Source organism: Pseudophryne corroboree, chromosome 9 (genome assembly GCF_028390025.1).
Source record: "Pseudophryne corroboree isolate aPseCor3 chromosome 9, aPseCor3.hap2, whole genome shotgun sequence".
Lineage (NCBI taxonomy): Eukaryota > Metazoa > Chordata > Amphibia > Anura > Myobatrachidae > Pseudophryne > Pseudophryne corroboree.
Window position 1 is genome coordinate 328961356 of NC_086452.1, and position 14942 is coordinate 328976297.

The following is a 14942-nucleotide window of genomic DNA, read 5'->3' on the forward strand; positions in this document are numbered from 1 at the left end:
CACTTTAAGAAAGAATTTGGATACTGGTGTGCTCTGGCTCCTCCCTCTATGTCCCTCCTCCAGACCTCAGTTTGAATCTGTGCCCGGACGAGCTGGGTGCTACTTAGTGAGCTCTCCTAAGCTTGCTAAAAAGAAAGTATTTTGTTAGGTTTTTTTTTTGTTTTTGTTTTTTTTTCAGAGAGATCTGCTGGCAACACACTCTCTGCTACGTGGGACTGAGGGGAGAGAAGCAGCCCTACTCACTGAAGATAGGTCCTGCTTCTTAGGCTACTGGACACCATTAGCTCCAGAGGGATCGTACACAGGATCGCACCCTTGGTCGTCCGATCCCGGAGCCGCGCCGCCGTCCCCCTCGCAGAGCCGGAAGACAGAAGCCGGTGACAGAAGCAAGAAGACTTTGAAATCGGCGGCAGAAGACTCCAGTCTTCATATGAGGTAGCGCACAGCACTGCAGCTGTGCGCCATTGCTCCCACACTAAACCCACATACTCCGGTCACTGTAGGGTGCAGGGCGCAGGGGGGGGCGCCCTGGGCAGCAATTAGAGACCTCTTGGCAAAAGTGGGCATATATACAGTTGGGCACTGTATATATGCATGGGCCCCCGCCATATTTTTACACAGAAACGCGGGACAGAAGCCCGCCGCTGAGGGGGCGGGGCTTCTTCCTCAGCACTCACCAGCGCCATTTTCTCTCCACAGCTCCGCTGAGAGGAAGCTCCCCAGGCTCTCCCCTGCAGAATCACGGTAGAAGAGGGTAAAAAGAGAGGGGGGGCACATAAATTTGGCGCAAAAACAGTATATACAGCAGCTACTGGGTTAACACTAAGTTACTGTGTGCTTCCTGGGACATATAGCGCTGGGGTGTGTGCTGGCATACTCTCTCTCTGTCTCTCCAAAAGGCCTTGTGGGGGAACTGTCTTCAAATAGAGCATCCCCTGTGTGTGTGGTGTGTCGGTACGCTTGTGTCGGCATGTTTGACGAGGAAGGCTATGTGGAAACAGAGCGGGAACAAATGAATGTGGGGTCGCCGCCGACACCCGATTGGATGGATATGTGGAAGGTTTTAAATGATAATGTTACTTCCTTGCATAAAAGGTTGGATAAAGCTGAAGCCTTGGGACAGCCGGGGTCTCAGCCCATGCCTGTTCCTATGTCGCAGCGGCCGTCAGGGTCCCAGAAGCGCCCACTATCCCAAATTGTTGACACAGATATCGACACGGATTCTGCCTCCTGTGACGATGGCGATGATGCAAAGTTACAGCCTAAAATGGCTAAAGCCATCCGTTACATGATTATAGCAATGAAAGATGTGTTGCACATCACAGAGGAATCCCCAGTCCCTGACAAGAGGGTTTATATGTATGGGGGAAAAAGGCAAGAGGTGACCTTTCCCCCTTCACATGAGTTAAATGAGTTATGTGAAAAGGCTTGGGAATCTCCAGATAGAAAACTGCAGATTTCCAAACGGATGCTTATGGCGTATCCCTTCCCGCCAACGGACAGGTTACGCTGGGAATCCTCCCCTAGGGTAGACAAAGCTTTAACACGCTTATCCAAGAGGGTAGCCCTGCCGTCACAGGATACGGCCACCCTAAAAGATGCTGCGGATAGAAAGCAGGAGGGTATCCTGAAGTCCATTTATACACATTCAGGTACCTTACTAAGGCCGGCGATTGCGTCGGCCTGGATGTGTAGTGCTGTAGCAGCATGGACAGATACCTTATCTGAGGAACTTGATACCTTGGATAAGGATACTATATTACTAACCCTGGGGCACATAAAAGACGCTGTCCTATATATGAGAGATGCTCAAAGAGACATTAGCCTACTGGGCTCTAGAATAAATGCAATGTCGATTTCTGCAGAAGGGTCCTGTGGACTCGGCAATGGACAGGCGATGCCGACTCAAAAAGGCACATGGAGATTTCACCTTATCGGACCTGGTCTCCACAGCTACGGCTGGAAAGTCACATTTTTTGCCATATGTTCCCTCACAACCTAAGAAAGCACCGTATTACCAAATGCAGTCCTTTCGATCACAAAAAGGCAAGAAAGTCCGAGGTGCATCCTTTCTTGCCAGAGGCAGGGGTAGAGGAAAGAAGCTGCACAATACAGCTAGTTCCCAGGAACAGAAGTCCTCCCCGGCTTCCACTAAATCCACCGCATGACGCTGGGGCTCCACAGGCGGAGCTAGGCCCGGTGGGGGGCGCATCTCCGAAATTTCAGCCACAAGTGGGTTCACTCCCAGGTGGATCCCTGGGCTATAGAGATTGTGTCTCAGGGATACAAGCTGGAATTCGAAGAGATGCCCCCTCACCGTTACCTCAAATCGGCCCTGCCAGCTTCCCCCTTAGAGAGGGAAATAGTGTTAGCTGCAATTCACAAATTGTATCTTCAGCAGGTGGTGGTAAAGGTTCCCCTCCAACAGGGAAGGGGTTACTATTCGACCATGTTTGTGGTACCGAAACCGGACGGTTCGGTCAGACCCATATTGAATTTAAAATCCCTGAACATATACCTGAAAAGGTTCAAGTTCAAGATGGAATCGCTCAGAGCGGTCATCGCAAGCCTGGAGGAGGGGGATTTTATGGTGTCTCTGGACATAAAGGATGCTTACCTTCATGTCCCCATTTATCCACCTCATCAGGAGTACCTCAGATTTGTGGTACAGGATTGTCATTACCAATTCCAGACGTTGCCGTTTGGTCTCTCCACGGCACCGAGAATATTTACCAAGGTAATGGCGGAAATTATGGTGCTCCTGCGACGGCAAGGAGTCACAATTATCCCATACTTGGACGATCTCCTCATAAAGGCGAGGTCCAGAGAGCAGTTGCTGATCAGCGTGGCACGTTCTCGGGAAGTGTTACAACAGCACGGCTGGATTCTGAATATTCCAAAGTCGCAGTTGATTCCTACGACTCGTCTGCCCTTCCTGGGCATGATTCTGGACACAGACCAGAAGAGGGTCTATCTCCCGATGGAGAAGGCTCAGGAGCTCATGACACTGGTCAGAGACCTATTAAAACCAAAACAGGTGTCGGTGCATCACTGCACACGAGTCCTGGGAAAGATGGTGGCATCATACGAGGCCATTCCCTTCGGCAGGTTCCATGCGAGGACCTTTCAATGGGATCTGTTGGACAAGTGGTCCGGATCACATCTACAAATGCATCGGCTGATCACCCTATCCCCCAGGGCCAGGGTGTCTCTCCTGTGGTGGTTGCAGAGTGCTCACCTTCTCGAGGGCCACAGATTCGGCATTCAGGACTGGGTCCTGGTGACCACGGACGCAAGCCTCCGAGGGTGGGGAGCAGTCACACAGGGAAGAAATTTCCAAGGTCTGTGGTCAAGTCAGAAGACTTGCCTTCACATCAACATCCTGGAACTAAGGGCAATATACAACGCCCTACGTCAAGCGCAGACCCTGCTTCGCGACCGACGCTGATTCAGTCAGACAACATCACCGCAGTGGCTCATGTAAACCGCCAAGGCGGCACAAGGAGCAGGGTGGCGATGGCGGAAGCCACCAGAATTCTTCGCTGGGCGGAGAAACACGTAAGTGCACTGTCAGCAGTGTTCATTCCGGGAGTAGACAACTGGGAAGCAGACTTCCTCAGCAGGCACGACCTCCACCCGGGAGAGTGGGGACTTCATCCAGAAGTCTTCACGCAGATTGCAAGTCGGTGGGAACTGCCACAAGTAGACATGATGGCATCCCGCCTCAACAGAAAGCTACAGAGGTATTGCGCCAGGTCAAGAGACCCTCAGGCGATAGCTGTAGACGCACTAGTGACACCGTGGGTGTTCCAGTCGGTCTATGTATTTCCTCCTCTTCCTCTCATACCCAAGGTGCTGAGAATCATAAGAAGAAGAGGAGTGAGAACAATACTCATTGTTCTGGATTGGCCAAGAAGGACTTGCTATCCAGAGCTGCAAGAAATGCTCACAGAGGACCCATGGCCTCTGCCTCTAAGACAGGACTTGTTGCAACAGGGGCCCTGTCTGTTCCAAGACTTACCGCGGCTGCGTTTGACGGCATGGCGGTTGAACGCCGGATCCTAGCAGAAAAAGGCATTCCGGATGAGGTTATTCCTACGCTGATAAAGGCTAGGAAGGACGTGACGGCTAAACATTATCACCGTATATGGCGAAAATATGTTGCTTGGTGTGAGGCCAGGAATGCCCCTACGGAGGAATTCCAGCTGGGCCGTTTCCTTCACTTCCTACAGTCGGGAGTGACTTTGGGCCTAAAATTGGGTTCCATTAAGGTCCAGATTTCGGCCCTATCCATTTTCTTTCAAAAAGAACTGGCTTCTCTTCCTGAAGTTCAGACGTTTGTAAAGGGAGTGCTGCATATTCAGCCCCCTTTTGTGCCTCCAGTGGCACCTTGGGATCTTAACGTGGTGTTGAGTTTCCTGAAGTCACACTGGTTTGAGCCACTTAAAACCGTGGAGTTAAAATTTCTCACGTGGAAGGTGGTCATGCTATTAGCCTTGGCTTCAGCTAGGCGTGTGGCAGAATTAGCGGCTTTGTCACATAAAAGCCCCTATCTGGTTTTCCATATGGACAGGGCGGAATTGCGGACCCGTCCGCAATTTCTGCCAAAAGTGGTGTCATCTTTTCATATGAACCAACCTATTGTGGTGCCTGTGGCTACTCGTGACTTGGAGGATTCAGAGTTACTAGATGTGGTCAGGGCTTTGAAGGTTTATGTAGCCAGAACGGCTAGAGTCAGGAAAACTGAGTCACTGTTTATCCTGTATGCACCCAACAAGCTGGGTGCTCCTGCTTCAAAGCAAACTATTGCTCGCTGGATCTGTAACACGATTCAGCAGGCTCATTCTGCGGCTGGATTGCCGCTGCCAAAATCAGTAAAAGCCCATTCCACAAGGAAGGTGGGCTCTTCTTGGGCGGCTGCCCGAGGGGTCTCGGCATTACAGCTTCGCCGAGCAGCTACTTGGTCGGGTTCAAACACTTTTGCAAAGTTCTACAAGTTTGATACCCTGGCTGAGGGAGGACCTTGTGTTTGCTCATTCGGTGCTGCAGAGTCATCCGCACTCTTCCGTCCGTTTGGGAGCTTTGGTATAATCCCCATGGTCCTTACGGAGTCCCCAGCATCCACTAGGACGTTAGAGAAAATAAGATTTTACTTACCGGTAAATCTATTTCTCGTAGTTCGTAGTGGATGCTGGGCGCCCGTCCCAAGTGCGGACTTTTTCTGCAATGCTTGTATATAGTTATTGCTTACATAAGGGTTATGTTATAGTTGCATCAGGGTTGATCTGATGCTCTATTGTTGTTCATACTGTTAACTGGGTAAGTTTATCACAAGTTATACGGTGTGATTGGTGTGGCTGGTATGAGTCTTGCCCTGGATTCCAAAATCCTTTCCTTGTACTGTCAGCTCTTCCGGGCACAGTTTCTTTAACTGAGGTCTGGAGGAGGGACATAGAGGGAGGAGCCAGAGCACACCAGTATCCAAATTCTTTCTTAAAGTGCCCTGTCTCCTGCGGAGCCCGTCTATTCCCCATGGTCCTTACGGAGTCCCCAGCATCCACTACGTACTACGAGAAATAGATTTACCGGTAAGTAAAATCTTATTTTCCTTCCTCTCCCCCTCAACTGCCTGCAATGTATTCTGAAAACGTATATGTTCCAGCAGCAGCTGAGCTGTGTGCATAGATCACTGGCATCGCTACTCAGCCTGCTCAGTATCGGATGTAATTATGAATAATTTGATTGAATAACACTCTCCCGCCCCTCTATGACATTATAATGTACAATATTTTAAAGCATAGTATAGTGTCCTATAGAGGCAGGAGTGCTTGCAAGGTAATAAGAGGTACTTATACTGGTTCCGGGCAAGGCGTGGAGCCCCTCTATCAGCACTACATTCCCGATAGGTACATGTAAATAACAAAATAAGATACAAAGAGGTGATGGGGAACGTTTGCTTTTAAAGACAAATCCCTTAAGAACTGTACATTCTCTGTGAGTAATGTGTACTGTTACTTGTAGACATATACAGGTCAGACATCCACAGAGAGACTCAGAGAGGCATGAAGAATGTAACACACATACCATGGGATGCGGTCAAGATCCCGGCGGTCGGAATATCGACACCGGAATCCCGACCGGCACAATCCCGACATATTCTCCCTCTGTGGGTGTCCACGAAACCCATAGAGGGAGAATAACTTAGTGTGCCGAGCGTAGCGAGCCCGTTTGGCGGGATTTCGTTCTGATCCCCATACCATATGTATGACTAGACCAATAAAGCACTAGCAAAATAAATCCACTAACTGAACAGTTTTTTGTTTTGTTTTGTTTTTTGTTTAAGTACAAGGTTTAGTTGTAAGTTCAAACTATGGTACAGCAGAACTGGGTACACACTAGGCGATATTTTTTATAATTTTGTATGTGTATGTGTGTATGCACTATGGGGGTCATTCCGAGTTGATCGCTCACTGGCGATTTTCGCAGCGCAGTGACCAGGTGAAAAAAATGGCATTTCTGCGCATGCGTATACACCCCGCAATGCGCACGCGCGATGTACAGGTACAAAGCTCTTTGTGGTTGTGCTCAGGTTCTAGCAAAGTTTTCCTTCGCACTGGCGGCCGCAAGAAGATTGACAGGAAAGGGGCGTTTCTGGGTGTCAACTGACCGTTTGCAGGGAGTGTTTGCAAAAACGCAGGCGTGTCTGAAAAAACACAGGCATGGCTGGGCGGGCGTATGACGTAAAATCCGGACACGAATAGGCTGAACTGATCGCAAGAGCTGAGTAGGTTCAGAGCTACTCTGAAACTGCACAAACTGTTTTTGCAGAGCTCGCCTGCACGTGCGTTCGCACTTCTGCTAAGCTAAAATACACTCCCCAGTGGGCGGCGGCATAGCGTTTGCACGGCTGCTAAAACTAGCTAGCGCGCGATCAACGTGGAATGACCCCCTATGTTGTGAACAATGCGCTCTCCCGTGGGTCGCCAACGATCTCCCCTGTCTACCATACATGCTGGTCAATCTGGGGATGTCACTGACGACACCATGCTGCCAAATGCAGCATGGCGCCTGCTGTCGTTCACGGCAATTGCCGATGCTGCCAGCCCGCCAAGACTCAGCGCCCATGGTATCGCAGGGAACACACTAGCGTTACCCCTTTGCATCAGCTGGTTACAGTTGTTATAAAGCAGGATGACTGCAGAGGTGGGGCTTAGCTGTTTGTGGAGGGGGCTCTTTACAGCATCCTTTATACTAGGATGTTTTTTTTTTATAGAACTCACTCTGTTAAATGAAACTACAAATATAGGGAAAGCATGATTTTAATATTGTGAACAATTCTGCAACAGTTTCATCTGGAAAAAAAAAAGCATATTGCTACAGTCTGTTCATACCACTGTTGCAATTTCTTTTTAAATGAAAATGCTACCACAGTCTTAAACAGAGTATTCAACTTATAGGCCCTACACACTGGCCGATTTTCTGTAAGATATGAACGATCTCGTTCATAAATGAACGAGAACTCGTTCATATCTTTCAGTGTGGAGACTCCAGCGATGAACGATGCGCGGCCCCGCGCTCGTTCATCGCTGTTCTCCTGTCGGCTGTGCATGCAGGCCAATATGGACGATCTCGTCCATATTTGCCTGCACTTCAATGCAGCCGCGTGACGGGGGGAGTGAAGAAACTTCACTCCCCCCGTCACTGCCCCCCCGCCGCCGGGTCGCTCGTCGGCCGTTTCGGCCGTCGGGCACCTCGGCGGCGCATCGTCTAATGAGTAGGGCCCCTTACTATCTGAGACTCAAATTATATCTGTGAATCTGCTTTTCTACCCAGTAATTCAGGTTTTTATTTAATAATGCCTTCCTTTCATTTATTTTTCCATTTTGTATAAATCAAATCATCTTAATAGTAAAAACGTAGGTCTTCTACTAAATGATACTTAAATGTGATTTTAAATTGGCATACTGGATTTTGGAGGTCATGCGCATCCTACCGATAAGTACTTTTGAACTGTATATTGCTTTATAGACAGTAATAGCACCAGCTGTAATAAGAGGTTATTGCTCAACATCTTTTATAGTGCCAAATCAAAACAATCAATTTGGCAAATCTATTTGTTGTAATCACAAAGTTCACAGAATGTACAGTTCTCACTGAATAGTAGGGTGGCCAATCCCAGGATCGAGATTGGCGGGTTCCTGGCCTAAAATTGTCCAGGATTCAACCCCGGCATTGGAGCTTCCAATCCCTGGGATTACGGGATTGGCCACCACTAGTTTTCTCTATGCCGGGCAGCGTTGAGCGTCCTCAAGAGCTCAGACGCTGCCCAGCTCCCCCTCGCCCCGGCTGTGCGCACTGCGCAGTGTGATGTGAAGTCGGATGTCATGCTACGCAGCCAGTTGCCTGCCGGACCTCACCGCCGCACTGGTCGCCCTCCCGCTGGACCTCACAGCAATTGCCTTCCCCCCCATGTCCCCCATCAAGATTAGGGCGAGTTATTTGGGCTGGGCAGGGCAGTTGTGTTTGTGACAGGTTGAAAAACAGCCAATCCCGGGATTGATTATTTTTCAGTCCCGATTCCCGGGATTGAAAAAATGGCCCGGGATTGTCCACCCTACTGAGAAGTATTTATAATGATATCAAAGGGTTCTCTCCCTCCTGCAAAGGGGCAGGATAGAGAGAAGAAAAAACTCCTTTGTGTGTCACTCTTACAGATAATTACAGTAACTTTTAATAAGACTTAAGGTGCACTAGGCGATATAGTAAACAATATAGCAAATTTTTACCCTCCTAAGTGATATCATTTAATACACTGCCCAGTGTGTATGCTGCTGACAGCCGATGCGCGGCCCCACGGGTCGTTAATGACCCTCAGTGTCTGCCAAACATGCAGCTCAATTTGTACTCATCGTCCAAAGCTGCATGCACGGCTCGGCCATAGTGTGACGTCACTGTGCGATATCGCTTCCAATATCGCACTCTGTGTATACCCACGTTGGGCGGCCCGGGCCGTGAGGGGGACACACTAGGCTATGTCGCTCATGGAGCACATCGCCTAGTGTGTACCCACCTTTAGACAAAAACACAAAGCTAATGATCAGTATTGATATAGTCACAGGAGAAAACCATACTGTATATCACCATAAAGACAGGTATAAGATATAATTCTATCAATTTATACAGTATAGGCCCTTACATAGGCTGATAGTATACAGATGAAATATATTTGATGTATGTTACAGTGGTGGCTTCCAATTCTCTAGTTATGGGAGGAGGCAGAGAGTCTGATATAATTAATGTATCTGATCCAAATGTAAAGTGGCTTGAAACCTCCCTGACCCCCCCCCCCCCCCCTCGCTCCCGCATTAACTAGTTTGTTTTCAAGAGCTGCGGAGCATTAACACATAGGTCCAAGAACTTATTACCTATTTCTATGTGTTTGCACCTGAAAGATAATTTAACGCAGTGGTTCTCAACCGCGGTCCTCAAGTACCCCCAACAGTTCATGTTTTCCAGGTCTCCTCACAGGATTGCAAGTGAAATAATTTGCTCCACCTGTGGGTCTTTTACAATATGTCAGTTAGTAAAGAATACACCTGTGCACCTGCTAGGTGACCTAGAAAACATGAACTGTTGGGGGTACTTGAGGACCAAGGTTGAGAACCATTGATTTAACGGGTGAAAAAAAGTCTGTATTTGAGTAACCCGAAGCAAAAACTCTTGAGCCTACCCTCGTTTTTTGTCCCATTAAGTTATTGGAGTTAACTGAATACCCCCTTTAGGGGATTATGTAATAGTCTGTGACATGTAGTCTATGGTGAGATTCTGGTGAGTCTGTCCCAATTTTGAAAGCGCACTCATTTAAAAGGCAAAAACCAGCCAGATTTGACCTCTTAAATGATTGCCGTTATGGGCAGACTTGTCAGAATTTTGCCATAGACTGCATCTTGCTGGGTATTACAAACCCCCATAGGATTTTTTTGAGGAAGTCCTTTGCACCAGGGGCACTTGTCTACATTATTTAATCAAATGCATTAACAACTTTAATGACACGGTTATTAACCCCTACCTATTCAGCTAAAGAGGAATATGTATCAAAGCTTGGAGAGAGATAAACTACCCACCAATCATCACAGCCTGTAAAGTGACAGAAGCGGATTGGTTGGTACTTTATCTTTCTCCAAGCTTTGATACTGTACATATGTCCCAAAGTGAGGTAAGAGCTGGACAAATCCCAGGTGCCAGATAGCTAAAACGTAAAAACAATTTTTGTCGGAGCTTAAGTTTAGTAGTCATTTCTATTGATGTGTATAAATGCACTTCTTCACTGATTAAATAATAAATTTCCTGACTAAAGTAAATAAGGTCAGTTGGCTGGTACTTTATCACAGTGAAATTATCACTATTCAAGGTTTAGTACATCGCGCCCAAGTGGCTGGCAAACTAGTCATGCAGTTTGGCAAAGTTTAAGCTCCAACATATGATCTAGTTTCTTGGCCTGAAAGTTGCTTGTGGCCAACCTGGAAGCAGAGCAACAGTATTATGTATGTGTGGCACAATCATCCATCAGTCCTGCAAGTTTCTCCTTACCTTCATAACCGTGTTATAGATGGATATGAACGTGGTCAGCAAATCCAAGTAACGTGTGGTAAATACAAGGGCAAACAGTAACTGACTCTTTCCTGATATGCCTGCAAAAAATATACACAACATTAAAGATTAGACTCCTCTATCACTATAACAGAAAATGTCCATTTGTTGTTACGAGTGCACAAACTGTTATGTAACTTGTTTAAATACCATTTTTTCTGATTTTCTAAAATAGTGTCCCTTCTTAACGGCTTCAGCTGGTCACTGAGGTAGTGGCAGGGCTACTATAATACTCAGACACTAAAGACATAACTTCCTTAGTGATGTTTCATTTTGACAACGGCCCATAGATTTTAAGCGCCAATTAATTTTACGGAAAACCCAGATTGTTTTTTCCTTCAAACAAAATGGCACTTTAAATCTAGCAGCTACTGTATCTCACCGGAATTTCCCTGCTTCCTGCAAGTCACAGGCTATTATATTTCGGCCAATGTGTCCTTTCAGTCGACACATACAGACAAAGGTATACTTTATTAAAAGTATATAAATATGTAATAATCTGCTCTAAAATTACTTACAGTATGTACAACACACTTATGCTGGGCATACACTCTACAATTATCTGGCTGATTCACCCGATAACAATGGATCGCCCAGATACTTGTAGCGTATATATGCGGGTGACCGATCAGAAAATATTAATGCCCTACGAAAGGACCTTTCCCCTGTTCCTTCACATGGGAACGGGGATATGTCTCCTCCTCAGGGGAGGAGCACAAATATTGTGGCCAATACACTGTGAGAGATCTCAGTGCATAGCCATAATAGCTGCAGGGTCTGAGGCTGTCCGATAAAATGCCTGACTGAATCTGCCCCTGAGTGTCATTTTCAATGTGCTGGCTGTAGTATATACATGACTAGTATATCACTATTGACACCAAATGGTCAACATGCACAAGGTCTACACATACTTGCCTACTCTCCCGGAATGGCCTGGAGGCTCCCAAAAATCTGGTGGTGCTTCTGGCCCCTCGGAACAGTGGGCAAGTCTCCCGGCCGAGCGCCAGCCGCCCACAACCCCCTGCATTCCCTAGCAACCCCCCAACGCTGCTGTCCATAGTGGGCGGCCCGGGAGGTCAGATGATGTGAATTGCATCATCCCGGCCCAGCAATGTCTATAATCTTAGCATTGCATAGTGGGGGCGGGGCCACGATGATGCAATCGCACGGCCCGTCCCCAATCCTGCCCCAAAATGTCATCGGTCATACTCACCACACCCCCTCTGCTGCGTCACGCCCCCCTTCCCCCCCAACCCCCACCCCATCCCGCTGCTCCGACCTGGCTGTCGGGGGCATCCAGAATGTTGGTAAGTATGGGTCTACAGGTTCGAAAAGTTGACACATGTAAAGGTCGTCATTAGTTTTTCATGTTTTTTTGTATCAAATTTGCACACACCTCACAAAGAAGGACAAATAATGCCACTAACTGGGCTTTCATTAATAGCAAATCACCCACCCAATGGAAGTGAGCCTCAGACAGCTAATAAATGGCATGGTAATATAGATGGCTGTCTAGCCGCCAAAGGTGCTACACCCCAAAATATGTGGGGAACATGTACTGTATAGCACCCATTGCACCACCTGACAATATAGCCCCACTAAGCAATATTTCAACTATGCTACGTAATTTAACTCCAAGCTCAATTATTCCCCCGCCCCAAGGTGAGAGGTGTGTAAGCTGATAAAAATGGGTTCTGTTCAATAATCTGCAGTGCGGCAATTAATTAAGGGGTAACATTGTTGCAGGTATAAGCACTGTGGAGATCACAGGTGTAATCACAAATAGCCTAATTTGGTCTCAGACTTGACTGCATCAGTCTAATGTCTGTCAAATGTTTACATGATTAATTCCACTCATTAGAACATTGTGTTATAGGTAGTTCCATGGTTTTGTTAACTTGTCACCTTGAGCCAGAACAAGGTTAGTGATAATACACCGAATAAGTAATATAAATAATGAAGAGGATGTTTGTATTTTGACAGGGTTGTGCTAATGGGATCAATCCCCCTCCCCCACTGCGCACACCCACACACACACACACACACACACATTTATAGTTTGCAGGGGGAGGTGGTGGTGGGGGGGTCCTGAACACATTGTACAATGTCATTTTACAGTGTCTCCTATTTTGAAATGTAATGGGCACTATGCTATGAAATAAGTTATAAGGGGTACAGTGGTATATGCGTGTTGGAGGGGGTAAGGGTACAGTAGTGTGTGCAGGGTTAGGGGAGAAAGGGTACAGTAGTGTGTGCAGGGTTAGGGGGTAAGTGTACAGTAGTGTGGGCAGGGTTAGGGGGCAGGGTACAGTAGTGTGGGCAGGGTTAGGGGGTAGGGTTACAGTAGTATTTGCAGGGGTACAGTAGTATGTGCGGGGTAAGGGTACAGTAGTGTGGGCAGGGTTAGGGGTACAGTAGGGTGGGCAGGGTGAGGGGGGTAAGGGTACAGTAGTGTGGGCAGGGTTAGGGGGGTATGGGTACAGAAGTGTGGGTAGAGTTAGGGAACAGTAGTGTGGGCAGGGTTAGGGGGTAGGGTTACAGTAGTATGTGCAGGGTTAGGGGATAAGGGTACAGTAGTGTGGGCAGTGTTGGGGTAAGGGTACAGTAGTGTGGGCAGTGTTAGGGGGGTAGGGGTACAATAGTGTGGGCAGTGTTAGGGGGGTAGGGGTACAGTAGTGTGTGCAGTGTTAGGAGGTGGGGGTACAGTAGTGTGGGCAGGGTTAGGGGTACAGTAGTATGTGCAGGGTTAGGGGGGTAAGGGTACAGTAGTGTGTGTGTGCAGGGTTACGACTTTTCTTTTACATCCTAGAGGATACTGGGGTCCACATTAGTACCATGGGGTATAGACAGGTCCACTAGGAGCTTTGGGCACTTTAAGAAATCAATAGTGTGTACTGGCTACTCCCTCTATGCCCCTCCTACAGGACTCAGTTTAGAAAATGTGCCTGGAGGAGACGGTCACGCTTAGGGAAGCTCCTGAAGAGTTTTCTGCATTTTATTTTCTGTGTTGTTTTCAGGCAGGTCTGATTGGCACCGGACTGCCTGCTTCGTAGGACTTAGGGGGAGAAAGGCCCAACTTCCTAAACAGTTAATGGTCACGTTTTTCTGCCAACAGGACACTGAGCTCCTGAGGGAGCCATTTTCAAGCCCCACCACGGCGAGCGTACCCTCCCGCAGCACGCCGCCACCCCTAACAGAGCCAGGAGATAGAAGAGTGGTGAGTACAGCGCCGGCGTCATGGTTAGTGGGTCGCCAGCAGGAATGGTGGCACAAAGGTAGGAGCACAGCTCTGAGTGCAGGCTGCGCTCCAGGGGGCTCAGAGGACATACACAGACGTGTGTCCCGCTGTGAGGGGGGCTCTGAGCCACCAAAGCATACCCACACTGCCTATCATACCTAACCAGGGTTTTAACCCTCTGTTAGGCATAAAAATTACCTCAGGCCAGTATAAAAAAAGCGGGAAGCCGAGCACCATTAAGGGGGCAGGGCTTCACTGAGCGGATCCAGCAGCTCACCAGCGCCATTTTCCCTCTGCAGTTTACACTGACAGGAATCACAGGGAAGCACAGCTCCTCCACAAAGACTCCACGTCTCCTCAACAGTACAGGGGATCTTAGAAGGGGGGGAGTGTTGTAGTATACTAAGCCCTATTAAGGGTCTTAGTGTGGCGACCCAGCTAAGTTTTACTTGGCTACAAGGGCGCTGTGTGGCTGGCTCCAATTTCTGTGTCTCCCTGAGGGCTCTGTGTGGGTTAAACTGTGTTTTTACCTTCTGTCTGTGGGTGTGTGTGTCCCTTCACGTTACCATGTCCAGGGACTGTGTTTCCTACACAGCTGAGTGTCTTTCCTCCTCCGGAGACTCACTACCCTGTACTCAGGATAGTGCACATTCTCAGGCTAGTGGGGCAGAACCCCCAAGGTTAGCTTCCATTAAAGGGATGATATCTAATATTTCTACTAAATTATCCCATAATGAGAGACGCAATTCTTAAGACAGTCTATGGATGACCTGATGAATAGAGATTCAGTTCCCATACCAGCGTCTCAAACCCCCGTCATTTGCCCACAAAAGCGTACTCTGGCCCAGCTGATGCAGGATGATACTGATGACGATACATCAGATCCAGAGGAGGGTGAAGTGGATGCGAGTGGGGGGAATGCGGTCCTGTCACAAGGAATACAGGCCCTGATAGAGGCTATCAGAAATTTCCTGCACATTCCTGACAAGACGGCGGAGGTAGAGGAGGAATCTTATATTAATTTAAAAAAGAAATCCTAAGCTACTTTTCCTGC

At 48.0% G+C, this 14942-nt stretch overlaps 1 protein-coding gene across 1 annotated transcript in view; it reads right to left on the bottom strand.

The window, feature by feature from the left end:
* The window catches only part of KDELR3 (KDEL endoplasmic reticulum protein retention receptor 3), a 69272-nt gene that overhangs the window by 26720 nt on the left and 27610 nt on the right, over positions 1-14942 (bottom strand). Inside the window, exon 2 of the mRNA XM_063940539.1 lies at positions 10591-10691. Within this exon, the coding sequence (XP_063796609.1) occupies positions 10591-10691 (101 nt within the window). The remainder of the gene's footprint in view (positions 1-10590; positions 10692-14942) is intronic.